Source organism: Dendropsophus ebraccatus, chromosome 12 (genome assembly GCF_027789765.1).
Source record: "Dendropsophus ebraccatus isolate aDenEbr1 chromosome 12, aDenEbr1.pat, whole genome shotgun sequence".
Taxonomy (NCBI): Eukaryota; Metazoa; Chordata; class Amphibia; order Anura; family Hylidae; genus Dendropsophus; species Dendropsophus ebraccatus.
Genome location: NC_091465.1, coordinates 68,055,183 through 68,072,648, shown reverse-complemented (window position 1 = coordinate 68,072,648; position 17,466 = coordinate 68,055,183). Strand labels below are relative to the sequence as shown.

The 17,466-nt window shown below is 44.3% G+C and overlaps 1 protein-coding gene across 5 annotated transcripts in view; it reads right to left on the bottom strand.

Annotated features, from left to right (window-relative positions):
- LOC138769910 (carnitine O-palmitoyltransferase 1, liver isoform-like) overlaps window positions 1-17,466 on the bottom strand; it is a 43,734-nt gene that overhangs the window by 17,292 nt on the left and 8,976 nt on the right. For 3 of the 5 annotated variants that reach the window (XR_011359347.1, XM_069948644.1, XM_069948643.1), the window contains exons 2-9: window positions 12,402-12,565; window positions 11,545-11,684; window positions 10,245-10,416; window positions 5,839-5,940; window positions 5,243-5,380; window positions 5,000-5,077; window positions 2,805-2,912; window positions 248-335 (exon numbers count right to left, since the gene is read on the bottom strand). Coding sequence is in view for 4 of the 5 variants with exons in the window: in XM_069948644.1 (XP_069804745.1) it covers window positions 248-335; window positions 2,805-2,912; window positions 5,000-5,077; window positions 5,243-5,380; window positions 5,839-5,940; window positions 10,245-10,416; window positions 11,545-11,684; window positions 12,402-12,542 (967 nt within the window). In the remaining variant the exon portion in view is untranslated. The remainder of the gene's footprint in view (window positions 1-247; window positions 336-2,804; window positions 2,913-4,999; window positions 5,078-5,242; window positions 5,381-5,838; window positions 5,941-10,244; window positions 10,417-11,544; window positions 11,685-12,401; window positions 12,566-17,466) is intronic. The other 2 variants (XM_069948646.1, XM_069948645.1) reach the window with 2 other exon arrangements.

Sequence of the window (17,466 nt, the reverse complement as noted above, 5' to 3'; positions counted from 1 at the left end):
TTTGGTTCAAACTAAACACAAATCAGTCAAATAAGATTTTGTTATTTGCGTTAATAAAATACGTTGGAATTTCTGCTGCCCGTGCCCTGTCTAAGCTCCAAATGTGGAACCTGAAACCTGTATGCAGCAGCTTCACACACAAATCTCATTAGAAGAAAAAGGAGAGGAAGACTCTGGTCTGGTCTGTTAGGTCCCGTCCACCAGAAGGGACAATAATGTTGGCGATTTGGTTCACCCGCTCGCTTACCTGTCTCCTCTCCGGGGATGCGGGTGGTGTTAAAGGTGCGCTCCCACTGGGATGAGCACAGCGGGATAATGGATCCTGGGACCCTGCTCTATACTCAGTTATAACAGTGGATACAGGAGCATCGCAGAGATACCATGGGGGGAGATAACACAATGCAAAAGAGTTGATATGAATGTCTGGTTGAGATCTCCGCCCGATGAGCGTATCACAACATGTAACATACGCAGAACCTTTTTGTGTTCAAGCAAGATGTTAATAGAGGAGACGTATAAAATTACATTCATTTCTCGTCATTTTCCTAAAGAGTACCTACTGTTATATAAAATAAAATGTATACGTAATGTGTGTTATTAGGTGAAAGTACCATCTTCTCACCTTCCAGCACCATCTAGACTTCCTTATACCTGTCTGCAGACTCTAAATATTTAGAAATCTCTTCAGTAAACCATAAACTAGGAAAAGGGTTAGGCTGGGTTCACACTGCGTTTTTGCAATCCGTTTTTTCATCCGTTTTTTTGCAAAAAATGGATGGAAAGAAGGATGCATTTGTGTGCAACCATTTTGATCTGTTATTCCATTGACTTCCATTGAAAAAAACCTGATCAAAACGGATCCATTTTTTTTAACGCACACAAAAGTAGGGTCAGCTACATTTTTGTGTGCGTTAAAAAAATGATCTGTTTTGATCCTTTTTTTTTTTTTTTTTTTTTTTTTATAATGAAAGTCAATGGAAAATTGGATAAAAACGGATGCACAAAATATGCATACTTTTTTTGCAAAAAAAAGATAAAAAAAATAGATTGCAAAAACGTAGTGTGAACCCAGCCAGGGGGATAAGGCTGCAGCTTCACTCTATCTAAGCTGATGTGTGTGTACATCAATAATAAATAATACTGCTGCTGCCCATTATACTACTTGTATATGGCATTTCCCCTTCATAAGTTGCATCTCTAATTTTCAGCTACTCCTGACCTAGTGTGTGGAGCCTAAGGCTGGGTTCACACTACATTTTTGCAATGTTTTTTCATCTGTTTTTTGTTTTTTTTTAAACGGATGCAACTGTGTGCATCCGTTTTGTACCGTTTTTCCATTGACTCCCATTATTAAAAAAACTGATCAAAACGGATCCGTTTTATTTTTGACGGACACAAAGCGTGGTCGACCTCATTTTTGTGTCCGTCAAAAAAAAACAAAAAACAAAAACGGATCCGTTTTTTTAATAATGGAAGTCAATGGAAAAACGGATCAAAACGGATGCACACAGTTGCATCGTTTTTTTTTCCATCAGTTTTTCATCCATTTAAAAAAAAAAAAAAAACGGATGAAAAAACGGATTACAAAAATGTAGTGCGAACCCAGCCTAACCTCTACAATATCTCCTATACATTGCACACACAGAAGAAAATCCCAGTACTATGTCTCTGGTGCACCCTTAGATGCAGCAGAAGCATGGAGGGCATTACAGAGCCATGATAAATAGTGTAGGTGTAAAAACCTGATCTCTTAGTGAGCTGATCTCATGTCCCAAGATGGATTTTGTTGGAAAGTAAGAATGAGTGATCGTTGCAAAAGGCAACGGGAGGAGACAAAGTGGCTCATGAGTGGAGAAGGAGGCATTTTCCCCATAAAATATATCACAATGTGTCCTATATTTACTTTCACTATGATTTATGCAAAGTTTGCTGACTTTTCTTTTTTTAAAGGAGAACGACGGTCAAACATAACAAATATTGTGAGAGCAGGGGCTGGTGGGAACATAATAAAGAAGTTACACTTACCTTTCCAGTTCCCCTACAGCCACAGCAACACCACTTATGGTCGCTTGCCGATCTCCTGTGGCTGCCGGTTTTGTGACGTCATAACCCAGCTCGGAAATGCCAGTTCAGCCAGTCAGTGGGTAAGCCGTGACACTTTTGCAGGTACTGACTGGCTAAGCGGGTACTCCATGCCGAATCATGATCACACAGGAAGAAAACTGGAGACTGACAGTCAGCCGGTAGCGCTGTGGGGGCACCAAGATGGGTAAGTATAACTTCTTTATTATGTTCCTATCCCCCTGCCTGCCCTGGATTTTTACATTTGGCCGGAGTTCTCCTTTAACAATAGGTAGACTTTAAAGAAAATCTTGCATGAGGCATATTTCCATCAAACAAAATGGTTAGCTTCACATTGTACAAGAGATGGTTCACATTCTGTGGTGTGCATGTTAAGAAACTGCAGAATAACCCCCATCTATCCTGGGCAATGTTTTATGTAGCTTAAAAGGATGACAACCATCATGTGCAATAAGTATGGAGCCATTGCCACTTCCTTCTTACAGCAGTGAGGGAAAGGGGAGATCGTCTCGTATGCTTATTTCTCTTCATGGACAGACCACCCCTGAAGAAACGATATCCTATCTTATTAAACTGGCCTAGTAGCTACTACAACTATGAGCTGAATTCTGGATAACAATGTGTGACTCTGAACCATGCCAAACATATTAGTCATTGCACACATTCTGCAGTAACACACAAAAGCCTTTTTCTCAATTGTGCACAAAAAAAACAACTCTTACCGGTTTCAGTTCCTCGCGGCTGAGCTTGCGTCGATACAAGAGCAAGGCATGGACTGTGTTACCTGCACGGGCTGCCTGAATTGGTGTTGGTGTAACATACAGAAAGTCCTAATGTATAGGGCAAAAAGGAAATATAGATGGGGGATTTTGATAGCTTTTATTAATTTTTGTGTGATAGATAACATGACAAAAAAAATCTGCAATGCTGGCGCTTTTTTTCTCTTTATGTTTACGCAGTTCACCGTGCATTAATAGTATTGTTATATCTTAATAAATCGGACAATTGTGCATGCTAGATTGCATACACTGTTCAATGCTATGCTTTTACATAGCATTGATTAGCTTTATATGTGATGTTCTCATAGAGTCTGCCTCAGGCAGACTCTATGAGAAGATTATCGAGCAGAGGTACAGAGGTAAGTAATCAGACAGTGACAGGAGCTCAGCCTGCTCAATAATGTAAACAAGCGCCGATCTGCTAGATCGGCGTTTGTTTACTGGGCCTATTACACGGTCCGATAATTGTTTAGCGAGGGTTGCATAGACATTGTTACCAATGTCCTTGCAGCCCTTGTTTAAACACAATACTTTACCTAAACATGTTGCAGGTCTTCTCCTGCGTTTCTTTTTCCTCCCGGTCCCGCGCGCAGCAGCAGCTTCGGTGGTCCTGGCCAGTGATTGGCTGTGCGGTCTTTCAGCTCAGACAGGCCACTCTGAAGCTGCTGCTGCGTGCGGGACCGGGAGGAAGGAGGAGTGCAGGAGAAGACCTGCAACATGTTTAGGTAAAGTATGGTGCTTGTGGAATCGTCAGTAGCCTGCCGCGCATGGCTATTACACGCAGCGATGCGTGGTTGGTGCGCAATGATTTTAGGTTTGAACCTAAATAAACGATCAGCCGATGACGCGATTATTGGCTAATCATTGTCTCTATTACACGGAGCGATAATCGGCCGAATCGGGCTGATTTTGCCGATTATTGCTCTGTGGAATAGGGCCCTTTCACTTAGACAGCATCATAAACTGCCAGTCATTAACAGTGAGGACACAGCTGCTGATAGCAGCCGGTCCTAATCCTCCATAGAGCCCCTGGACTTAAGTGACAGGCTCCCATGATGTACTGGTACGTCATGGGTCCTTTAAGGGGTCAAAAGAAGTATTCCTTATTGTTAGGATATACCATCATTTTTTTTTTGGTGGGGGTCCCATTCATAAGAATGAGGAGCTAAGTTATATTTTAGTGTTGTGTCTAAGTTTTCTCTATAAAGCAACGCTCCCAGCTACCTGTGCAGGAAACTTGAAAAGGGCTGGTCACGTAGCCTGGACTTCAGGGTTAAACGCCCACCAATCATAAAATGATAGCATATCCATGTCCTGTGTCTCTGTTTAAAAGTTAAAGTCCCTGTCCCCACAACATTTTTTGACATGTCAGAGAGACATGTTAAAAGTTTTTATTTGTCAGGGTCTGAGTGTTCATACCCTGACCAATCAACAGAATGGTACATGGTCCACTTCCCCCTCTTTGTTAATAGGAAAAGACAGCCACATAGACTTTCACTATGGAGCCATCTTGTAATGTGACACAGAGCCTGGAGACGACTGTGCTGTGTGTGTACTGGCTCGTTCTCACAATTAGTCAGGGTCTCATACCCAGACGGATCAAAATGTTTGATGTATCTCTTTTTTAATATCTTTGTTTTATACATCGTGCTCCTTACAGAGCCAGACAGTGATTTTACACTGGGACAAAAAAAACTAGTTAAGCAGGCATTTTGTGCAATTTCACAGGAATCAGAAAGAGGTGGTGAGCAGCGGGGGACCAGTCGCCGTCAGGATGGCTAACGCAGGGGAATGTGCAAATGGGTATGCCGTAGTATGCAAGCTTTCATGTGACTATGCAAGTCTGTTTTAATTTTACGATAACATGCAACTGGGGTCTGAGAACCCCTGATCATTAGAACAAATGTCTAGAAGTATGTGCTTTAGTTCCCAGCTCACAGCAATCTCCATCCAGCTTCAGTTTCTGGCCCTATTATAAGTCTATGGGGCCGTCTAGTGAGACTGGACACAGATTGCTGTGAGTCAGGGAGCAAAGCCTGTTTCTCCCCACTTCTAATGATCAGTGCTGAGACCCCAGCCAATCGCATCTCATTGAATATCAAAGGATTTTTTTTTAAATGACAGGAGCTCCTGCTTACCATTGCATAATAGTTACTGTTAACCATAATGGGACTCCTTCCACGCAGGTAGATGTACTCTTCCCACCAATCGCTCACCTATAAAGAGGGAAAACATAACTTGCTGACTTATAAGCTGAAATGTAATAGAAAAAATCTAGAAAAAAATAAAATTCAACAAGAATGCCCTATAATTAAATGGAGATCGACCCTGAGTACATTTCAGAAAAACATGTCACAGTTTTCTTGAGGAAGAATTCTTACATAGTTAGATGCCCACCAGGATTTCAGCTTCAGGTACCACTGCAGCTTGGGCCCCAGTTTCACTTCAAAGTCTTTGGCGAGCCCGGTCATGCGTTTGAATTCCTCATCGTTCATCAGAGGCCGGACCGATTCCAGATACTACACATAAAGAGATGACAAGTAGGTCACATGGCATTCCATCATTCAGAGACCAACTATACACAATTTTACCATTCTTTATTCCATCCTGACCCCTATGGCAGTGGAAATGTTTCCCTGGTTGACCTGCACATCATTCATCACTATATTAATAACTTAATATCCTTAGTCCTATGTAGCCTACAGTTTATAGGTGACCTGAAGAACGCTAGAAGGGCACATCTGATTGATGGTGTCACCAAGCTCTTCAGACCCAACTGTACAGCCTATATTAGTCTATGATGAGTACACAGATGAAGGCTTCAGTCTCCATTTAGCAATGTGTCCACATACTCGTTACCAGGTCTATACATGAGCAGACAAATCCTATTACCCGTACGATAGTTATGGTAAAACAGCTAAGACTTAGTACAATGTAATGAGAACATACTGTGTATATCTGGTCATTCCCATCTTACCTTTTCCATTGTGTCTTTAATTTTTGGAACAGGGAGACGAGGCAGTGATGCCTGGTAACTGTACAGCATGGGCTTGCGGCCAGAGAAAATCTTCACCAAAGTCTAACAATAAAAGAAAAGGAGTGTAAGCAGATTAATAAGGTGTGTATATATCCTCTGCTGACATTGTGAGACTTATGCAGCCATTCTATTATAGAAACCAATGTTGCCACTGTTTAAAGGGAATCTGTCAGCACCTGGGCTGGTCCTGAGGTGCTGACAGTGTAGTGAAGGTGTGTATCAATAATTGTGTGTGGTACCTTTCTTGTAGCCAACCGTGCCATACTTTTTTAGTGCCAAGGAGCGGCGCAGGCGCACTGAGGGTACCAGCTGAGGGCATTGGCTTCAGTCCTCAGCGTGCACGCGACGCTCCTCGGCACTACAGCGCACGCATGAATCCGGCCTCAGGAGCGCGCAGACCGACAGATCCAGGGCGCATGCACGGACTGGCAAGTCGGCGCGCGCGGCCCTTGTCAGCAACAGCGCATGCAGCCCTGAAGATTATGTCACCGGGACACAGGAGGCCGGGCCTGAATTAATATGCAAGGAAAAGCAGGAGGAGGCGTGCCGAAGTGCGGCACGAACACCTCATTAATATTCCTCTTTGACACTTGGATCGCAAATTACAGGCAAGATTATGAAAAAAGTATGGCACGGTTGGCTACAAGAAAGGTACCACACACCAGCCCTGCATAGGTGCTGACAGATTCCCTTTAATTGGTTTTCATTTGCAAGCTAAATCCCAGTGTGTTAGCTGCTTTAGATCCTTGCACCCCTGATCATTTTACTGTGTATAAGTGCCAGCGATCAGCCAATGAGCGGGAAAATGCCTGCTTGTCAGCTAATCGCATCTTTATCGTTATTGGCCGTATAAGCAATAACCAGAAGATGTGCGGCAAATAACAATGAATGTTAATAGGGGAACAAACAATAAAGCGATTGTTTGTGTGGCTCAGCCACATGATTAATCTTGCTGATCAGTATTCTTTTGAGGCTGTGGAACGTTGAAGATCTGGTCATGTAAATGGGCCTTACGTCCTCTATTACATAGAGCGATTATCTGCCAGGCAGGTTCAGGCAGATATCGCCCTGGGTAATAAAGACAACGATTGTCTAAGCAGCCGATCATCGGCTGATCGTTGTCTTTAAGTAAATTTGAAATCATTGGCTGTAGTCTGCACCTCGTTCTTTGTAATAGGAGGTGTGCAGCTGACTTTTGATAAACTTGTATAGAAAATAATAAAGATTATACATAGCGCTCCCCGTAGCTGACACTTCCAAATCTCTGTCTCTGAAGTGACAGGCCACTCAGCCAATGATGACCATGGCTCTTTCCCGTCTTGGTCAGTGATTGGCTGAGCGGCCTGTCACTGCAGAGACTGGTTCAGCATGGTCAGCGGTGGCTGCAGCGAGCAGGAGACAAGCAGGAGGACCCCAGGGGGGCCTGGTGAGGTAAGTATAATTTTATTATTTTCTATATACACTGGTGTACCAGCAAGGGCTGCACAGACATTGAGACAGATCTGTGATCCCTTACATTGCACATCGGCCTTAAGGGTCATTTTAGACCCATTATAGACCCATTCCTCATGTGAGCATTGATCTAGCAGATCTTTGCTCATTTTACAAGCCTTTTACATGATTCTATTTGTGTGACCCTTTTACTTGTTTACACAGGGAGATGTGTGGCTGAACAATGACTTTTATGGTGCGTTCACACCTACAGGATCTGCAGCTGATTTTCTGCAGCAGATTTCATTTAAATAACTGAACACAGCATCAAATCTGCTACAGATCTGCTGCAGATCCTGTAGGTGTGAACGCACCATTAAGGCCCTTTTACACAGAGTGATTATCTTCCAAATCAGCCAGATCTCTCCCTGTGTAACAGGGACAGTGATCAGCCAACAAGCAAGCATACACTCCCCCGTTGGGTCATCGCAATCTTTCAACATGTCAAAAAATCATCAGCCTCTGGCCACACATCTCTCCGTGTAATAGGTGATATGTGTCTGACTGCTAACTAAAGCAAGCGCTATTACTGAGCTGTGTAATAGGCTCGGTAAGAGAGCGACAATCTGGCGGATGGGCACTTGCTTGCAGCGCAGGTCTGGGCCGTATGTTCCCAGAAATCAGCCGATGAATAAGTCATTGCCATTCAATCGATAATCACCCTGTGTATGAAGTCCCTTATGGGGGTTATCCAGGATTAGAAAGGAACATGGCCGCTGTATTCCAGAGGACTCTGGTCTTCTGTTTGGGTGTGGTTTTTAGGGTCATTTTTATTGAAGTGAATGGAACCCGAGCACAGGGGTTGTGCTACTTTGGGAGAAAGCAACTATGTCTTTCTAATCCTGGATAACAATACATCACAGTATTTCTTGTGTGTGCCATTTCATATAATAGCCTATTGCATCTGTCGCTATAACACAAAGCCCTTTAAGGGAACCTGTCAGCAGACTCCTACTGCTCTAACCACAGACAGCTTAGAAATACCAAAAAGCTTCCTCATTTCAATGAACCATATTTTACTTTGTAACACTACAATGTTTCTAAAAAAAATTATATAGCTTTAGAAAGAAGTCGGTATTGGAGGAAGTGTCTGCTGGATGGATCCCCTTTACGTTCTCACCCCTCATGTTGGCTTCATTGATCGTTCGGTTCCTATTTTGCCTAAAGTGAGAAACCTGTCGGCAGACACTTTTCCCCATGGCGCAGTGTTTCAGAGTAAAATGTACTTTATTGTAGTGAGGGAGTCTGACAGTATTTTCTGGAACCCCTGGTTAGGACACCATAAGTCCGCTGAGACTGGAAGGATCAGGTGTCATTTACTTTTCGAAAGACCCTTATTTCTTACAAAGAAAACTTAAGGCTTCCTTGAACTATATATGATTGGTATCAGCGACCCCTCCCATCGCTAACGTTAATCAGTTGATTCACTATGGTTTAACTATATAACTATAACTATATACCCAGCTATATACCTCCTCCCGTGATATCACCCCCGCACTTCTACAGAACACCAGTAACTGTCTGTCTGCCGTCTCCAACGCTATGTCCTCCCTATTCCTAAAACTAAACCTTTCTAAGACTGAGCTTCTTGTCTTCCCTCCCTCTGCTAAACACCCTCCACCTGACATTTCCATCTCTGTCTGTGGTGCGACCATAGCTTCTACACAGCAAGCCCGCTGCCTTGGGGTTATGTTTGACTCAGATCTTTCCTTCACTCCTCACATTAAATCTCTTTCACGTTCCTGTAATCTGCATCTAAAAAACATCTCTAAAATCCGTCCCTTCCTTCCTGTCAAATCTGCTAAAACTCTCATTGTCGCTCTGATTCATTCCCGTCTTGACTACTGCAATTCCTTACTAATCGGCCTTCCTTCCTCTAAACTCTCCTCTCTCCAGTCCATTCTCAATGCAGCGGCCAGGCTCATCTCCCTGTCCAGCCGCTATACAGATGCCTCCCCCCTGTGCCAGTCACTATACTGGCTCCCTGTTAAACACAGGATACAATATAAAGTCCTCCTGCTCACCCACAAGGCTCTCCACAGTGCTGCACCTCCATACATCTCCTCCCTCATCTCTGTCTACCGCCCTACCCGTACCCTACGCTCCTCTAATGACTTACGATTAACATCCACCTTGATCCGCACCTCTCACTCCCGTCTCCAGGACTTCACCCGAGCTGCACCAGTTCTATGGAATGCATTACCCAAGACTGTCAGACTCACCACCAATACACAAAGCTTCAAACGTGCCCTCAAAACACATCTGTTCAAACAGGCTTACCAGGTTCCCTAATTTTGACTCAACCCTCAACCCCCCCTCCACACACACACACACACACACACACACACACACACACACCTCCACCACGCACACAGAAACATACATACACGCACACACACACACACACACCAAGCATTTAAGCACTTAGACCTGTGCATGCAGGCATTGGCTGGTGACAGGTTCACCCCCCTTTACCCGCACTGCCTTATTTATAAAGATGGCTGGACCATAAGAACAACGATGCACTTTGCCCCTCTGCCATTTTGTCTCGCACCCCCTCCTGATAGTATGTAAGCTCATGCATGCGAGCAGGGACCTCACTCCTCATGTATGGATAATTATATGTATATCTCTGTAATGTCGATTTTTTGTCTATGTATGTACCTCCAGAATTGTAAAGTGCTGCGGAATCTGTTGGCGCTATATAAATAAAAATTATTATTATTATTATTATTATTTAACCAAAGCTCTGCTCCCTCAAGGGTTCAAAGTTCAAGCTCGGCCTAGCGCTGGTTATGTGGCTCAGAGTTTTAATGTGACATCAATTTCCAACAGGATAAATGTATGCTTCTTACCAGCCATAACTTGGTGGTGGTCGACATCTTTCCATGCTGCTCGTACATCCAGCCGTGGTATGATAGGAGTTGTTTTAGTATATAACGCATAGTCATGATGAGAGCAAACCACAGGGCTGTAGAGAAGAGCAAGGCGCTAACAATACTCTGTCCCTGGTGGGATAGGTAGCTGCTGCAGAGACAAGGAAAGCTTACATAAAAAAATGCACCAGCTGCAATACCATCAAGTACAATACAATGTCCTCATTGTAATCTTGACTCAGCAGAAGGAAACAAAGGGGATAGCCATACTTATAATACTCAGCTGTACAGGCGCTATCAATAGGATAGTGTGAGGAGGGGTCTGCAGTAATGTCATACTTAAAGGGAACCAATCACCAAGATTCAGTGTGGTGAGGTAAAATAATATTGTTATAAAGCATGCTGCAGCGTTCCCTACCATATCAGCTGATCCTCTGCCAATGTCTCAGTCTTCCTGAAAATTTAGCTTTTTTCCACCTTGCTCTGTATGCAAATCAGTGCTAACTAGTCATGTGGGCGGCGTCTCTGAAATAGTCACAGCTCCCGGGCTGTGGTTATGCCCATCTGCAATGTAATCCCGCCTCTCTGGGCGTGATTTATAGGCCAGGAACCTGGTACATCATTCAGGGGTTGCCCAGAGAGGCGGAAATACATCGCAGAGGAGAGTAACTAGAGCCCAGGAGCTGTGACTATTTCAGAGAAAGGCCCCGCCCACATGACTAGTTAGCACTGATTTGCATGCAGAGCGGGGTTAAATAAAACTACATTTTGGGGAAGACTGAGACAACGGCAAAGGGCAGCATGCTTTATAACTGCTGAATCTTGGTGATAGTTTCCCTTTATGGTCCCCATAAACCTTAGTTGGCCAAATCTGCTGCTCACTGTAAATTTGGCCGTTAATCTAAGGTGTATGGGGCCGTCTAGAACAACCACCAACGATTGATGTTGGTGGTGATAGAGGTCGGTGTGATAGAAATTCATGGCCGACACCTTTGTTCTGGGACAGATGAGAGGCAGAGAGAGCGCTCTTGCTGCAGCTTACCCCTCCCCATAAAGAACACAGGAAAACTTGCCCGTTTCGAACATTCCTGTGTATAGAGAGGATGGGCAGCAGACATAACTGAAGGCTGAACGATAATTCGGCTATCTATTATTGGTAGTGCTTGAGGACCTTTAAAGCAAAACTTATGTACCAAAAAAAGGTAAGTATGTACAAAAAAAAAAATTGTTGATCATAGAAAAAACAAACAAACAAAAAAACATCCCGGGAATTACAGACCTTACAGGAAGATGTTCTTTGATTTTGCCAATCATGCCCATTGAGGGGTCCACACGAGCATACATGGTCCCCATTATTGCGATTACCACAAAGAGCCAGCTGGAAGGGCTGGCAGGATAAACTCCAGTGATGAAGCTATTCTACAGAGAGAAAACAGAGAATTAGAAGCAGACATCTATCTCATATCTAGCTATCCACCCAACAACTCATATCTATCTCATATCTAGCTATCCACCCACCCAACCCATCTATCTACCCAACAATGAAGAAATCTCGCAACACTCTGGAATGGAGCAGAAAAATCTACTTGTGTTTATTCCACGATCCAGCACAATGGAGCCTTCCGCGGCATGTTAGAGCATACTGGTGAGTATACAGGTATGTTCACACTACAAAATATGTGCAGAGACTTCAAGCGGATTCCACCGCTCGGCCACCACTTAAAGTTGCGCCTGTCCCATAGACTCAATGATATTTGACGGCAAATTTCACCATCCGCCCAAAGAATTGACATGTTTATACACAATATGACTGTGTATAATCATATATAGTGTATTAAATTGTTGGTGCATGAACCATACAAAGGATTCATATACACCTCTCTATCCACCTATGGTGTTTGCTGCTGTACACGTGAACTGAACATGCACCGGCGCCTGCGCTGTGAGAATTCATCCACACCAGGACGCCATGATGACTGCATGGAGTATATTATTCTCTGCTTGGTGGTGAGCGGTGAGGACTCTGCCCATTCATTATGGATTATTGAACCTGATTCACTTTGTATGGTTTATGCACCGATGATACAGCACAGATGGTGTGGTTGTGCCCTGTCTATCCTGGGTCATATTACTCACCCTGAGTCGAGCTATTTTTTTCTTCCATGACCGCAGACCTGAGAGGTAGACCTGTTTCAGTGCCTCATGGCTCAAGCGAAGGTCAATACCATCTGGAGTAACTGTAAACTGGAATGCCACAGCCTGGTGGGCTTCAGCCATGTTGGCGACACTTCAGTCCCAAGCTGCAAATGGAGACGACAACATTACGACTTCATCACGTGACTCTTGTGTATTGCTTATGACAGTAGATAAGGGACACTCTTAGGCTCTGTTCAGACGGAGTAAAACTGGCGGAATTCCACAGCCGTGACATGGGAGGCTCGTGCACCTCCTCTTTCTGTGCTGAAGAACTGGCATGTCCATTCTTCAGTGCGGAGAGAGGAGGTGCGCGAGCCTCCCATAGACTGCCAGAGGCTGGTGGAGAATTCCGCCAGTTTTACTCCATGTGAACGGAGCCTTAGTTGCAAATTATTTTACATTTAAATGTACTTATGGAGGTGGGGATTAAATCTGGTATTCACCTACTGCCGATACCCCCAACAAAGTCGTCAGTCCTGCTTGCATCGTAACACATAGGAAATGCTCACTCAGCTAATCAGGTCACTGCAAGCCTAAAAACTCTGCAGCAGGGACTGGCACAGTCATGGGATTGATGGTGGGTGAGTACCAGCACTTAAATTTTTTTTTTCTCCACCGTGAACACTTTTAAATAAGTTTTTTTTCCCCCAGACTACTCCTTTAAAATTCAGACAAATCTGTTTCAGATGGCACACTAGAAATCCAAGGCTGTGATGATGTGTTTGAGTAGAGAGTTTGCCATGCACATGTGTGGAGATCTGTGGGATTTATACAGCTGTATGCGGCCATCAATTTCTGCCTGGACATGATGAGCAGCATTCACCTCACCAAGGGGTTGGGGAAACCCCACATATGTGTAACCCACACCTATACTGCTCATAATTTTATGATAAGCAGGGGGAATCCTATTCTCCTGCATATTAGGTGAACGGCTGAACAGAATGATGGAAGTAATACACCGATCTGTTCAACATTTCAGTCAATAGTTTACGCTGCCCTCATTTAGGGCCACAAAAAACCTAATTATTCAGCTATTACAATAAATGTCCTGTAATCTGGCATCACAAGGACCTGAGATTTGCTGACTACTCGATTTTCTAGATGGTTCCAATAAGGACTAGTCTAAAGCCCCTATTACACTGACCGATGGCGAGGAGCAAGCGAGAGCCAACCTGTAAGATTGGCGCTCACTTACACTGTGTTTCCGCCCCCCGGCAGGGGGCACAGGTAGCTGCAGGAGGGGCTCCCCAGACGATCTTTTCCGACATCATGCACATCGGCTGATCATTGCCTTTTAATTGGAGCTATTACACCAAACGATCATCGGCCAGATACGGCCGATAATCGCCTGGTGTAATAGGGCCTTTAGGGATACCATAACAATGGTAGGAGGAACAAGCACTATTTATTCAGTGATAGTCCTATTTCTTATCCACATAATGAATGAAAGCTAGCTGATAGGTGGGCATCAAGCCAATGAGACCCCAAGAAAGGAGGTCATTTGCTTGGCCACTTTCCACTGTCTATGGCCTTCTTAACATAAACTTATGCAATGTTGGGAAACCCCATAGAGAATGACTGGAGTGCTGCCTGTGCATACACACAACCCCTCTATTAGTTAGGGGGACAATTTTTTGGGATCGGTGGGGTTCCAGCATGGATCAGCTAGCTACCCTGGGTCTGGATCATGGGATAACCCCTTTTAAGGTGGAAACATGAACTCAGCAAGTAATCCGCAGAGAAGAAAAACTTGTTCCACAGAAACGCGGCTAATCTGATTATGGACACTAGAGACAAGCTGGCACTGGATGGCGGGTCCTATAACCTACACAAGATTAGATGGAAAGCAGAAGTGATGACGCCGCCATGCAGATCCAGTATGTAAACTCTGCCATGTATATAGAGCAAAGGTCACACTACACACACCCATAAACCACATTCCTCCAGGGAGAAGACTCAAGACGACTGAACTGCAGACTACATAAAAGCTGATGACTCCTAAATTTCACAGAGCGCAGCCTCATCACAGTGCCTGGCAGGCAAATGAGAGAACAAGAAGGTCTACACATACACTGCAGATGTTTCACAAAGAAATTAAAGGGGTACCCTGGAGGGGAAAAAAGGTTTCAAATCAACTGGTATCAAAACGTTTTACAGATTTGTAAATGACTGCCATTCAAAAATCTCAAGTCTCCCAGTACTTATCAGCTGCTGTATGTCCTGCAGGAAGTGGTGTATTCTTTCCAGTCTAACACTGTGCTCTCTGCTGCCACATGTGTCCATGACACAAACTGTCCAGAGAAGGAGAGGTTTTCTATGGGGATTTTCTCCTGGTTTGGACAGTTCCTGATAAAGACAGAGGTGGCGGCAGAGAGCACTGTGTCAGATTGGAGAGAACACACCACTTCCTGCAGGACATGCAGAAGCTGATACGTACTGGAAGACTTGAGGCTTTTTAATAAAAGTAATATACAAATCTGTATAACTTCTGACATCAGTTGATCTGAAAACTAATTTTGCTCCCTTTAAGGAAACAAAAAAGCACAAATCTTCTACAAATGCTTTTTCTTTAGAGTGGGTGACTACTCTGACCTCCACATGAAGATGGAGATCAAGTCTGGTCACCCACCGGCTGCTGCCAAGCAACAGTCTGCATCTACTTTACACACTGCACAACGACTATTATTCCCTTTATAACGGCAATAAACCAGTAATACTGATAACAAATCACTAATAATCCTGCCAGTCTGAACCTAAGGGCCCTATAAGGCAGCCGGAGCTTAACTGCACACAGGCCCTGATCTCATAGATTGGCGCTCTTTATATAGTCTGGGTAGGGATATGCAAATCAATGAGATGGCAATGAGCAGATGGCAATTTTTTGGCAGGTTGAAGCCCCTATTACAAGGGCCGATCAGCAGAAACAAGCGAGCACTGACCTATCACACGCTCCAACAGCAAGTGGGTTTAGAGAAAGGGGCAGCAGGAAGCTGTGGGAGGGGTAATATTTAGACAGCAGCAATGTGCGGAGCGGTAGCCAGCATGCCGCCGTTATCGTAAAAGAAAAGAAGACCAGAATCAGCCGACATTGTGCATATCTGTAATATATCTTATCAGACAAAAGTGCTTGTTTCTTCTCTTATCAAGTTCTTTTCTCTTCTACCTGCTAAACTGTCACCCTGAAAAAAAAACAGCTCAATTCCAACCTGTCTTTACAAGACAGACTAGCAGCTTACTGAGAGCAGAGGCAGAGACGGGCACATAGAGACTGCAAAGCGACAAAAGGTAATTATAAGTATTAGATATCACAGCTACTTTCCACAAGCTCTACAATGTCCTAAATTGCCTGAACGCTGGATGGTGCGAAACCACAAAAGCCAATGGTAATGTGGCTGAGTGGCTCTATGGGCACATCATTGCTGCATCCATGTAATGAAAAAGACTGATGGTGGTCGGATAGAGAGGGGTTTATCGGTCGAGTAGTGTGTCTTTTACTTTTTTCCGGCATTATCCTCCCCTTGGCCATAAATTTTTTAAATTATGGATAACCACTTCAAGAGTCTGATCTCCTTGTCCCTGGATCAAAGTACTGTACATTTACTGCATTGTTTAGCAATGTTTACAGGCTGGCACCATGCCCCGTGTGCCCCTAGGCAGCACCAGAGGGGATAACCATGTGCAACACATCCCGCTCTTCCCGGCATGGCTCCAGACACATCTAACACACTATTAGGGTACAAACCCACACACCGTATACACAGCAGATACGCAACAAATACGCAGCAAATACGCAGCAGATTTGTTGGTACAGATTTGATGCTGTGTTCAGTTATTTAGATCTAATCTGCTGCGTATTTGCTGCGTGTTTGCTGCGTGTTTGCTGCGTATCGCAGCAGTAAATATGCTGCTTATACGGTGTGTGGGTTTATACCCTTAAGCTATGTTCCCACACAGGATTTTTGCTCAGTTTGCAACAAAAAACAGAAGTGGATTGGAAACACAGAACGGCCGTTGTTTTAAAATACCATCTGTTATTTGCCATTAAATGGCGGCCATCCACTCAATTTTAAGTGTGAGAACATAGCCTTTCTGTGTTTTCGATCCACTTCTGGTTTTGGTTGCAAAATACTTAGCAAAAATACTATAGCCTTAGGATGGGAGAAATACAGCCGCATTTTTGCATATACTGTATGTCAGGGATGGAGAACTTTCGGCCCTCCAGCTGATGCTAAACTACCATTTCCATCATATCAGAAGCTTTGGCTGTCCAGGCATGATGGGCATTGTAGTTTTGCAACAACTGGAGGGCTAAAAAGTTCCCCATCCCTGCTCCATGTTATCTCCACCACGGTGGCCACACGTGAGCAACTGCTGCAAAGTGACTCGAGTGGTTAAAAACAGCTCCATCATGCAACCTGAGCCGAGCTGTAATCCAGATCTGTAATCATATACAATGATTTCCTGTTTAATCTTTCAGAGGTTTTCTGCTTCTTTAACCTTAAAAGGAGAAGTTCGGCCATTTTTAAAATTCGTCACCCGGCCGGGACAGGAGGGAATTTGATTAAAATTACGAATTTACCCCTCCCCGTGCCCGCGGTGAGCAGTGGGCGTGGCCTCAGGACCCCTGCCAAGCTCCAGGATCTCCAAGTTGTACATGTTACGACCTGGCTTACGGACGGGACTCCGCTCCAGTGACTGATAGGCTGAGCGGCCAGTTCATCAGCCGGGACAGACCTTTTCCCGAGTCGTGACGTCATCACAATGCCTTCTGGCGGGGGGTCCCAAGGCCATTCACACAGCGGGCATGGGGAGAGGTAGGTCCATACTTGTAATCAGATTCCCCCCCGCCCCTGCTGAATTTAAAAAATGGCCAGACTCCTTTAAGATAGGCCAGCGTACCATAAGGCCTCATTCACACGTCCGTTGCTTAACATAGGACCAATGTTATTCAATGGCCCTGACCACGCGTCCGTAGATGTATACAGGGCTGCGATCTGTGCTATAA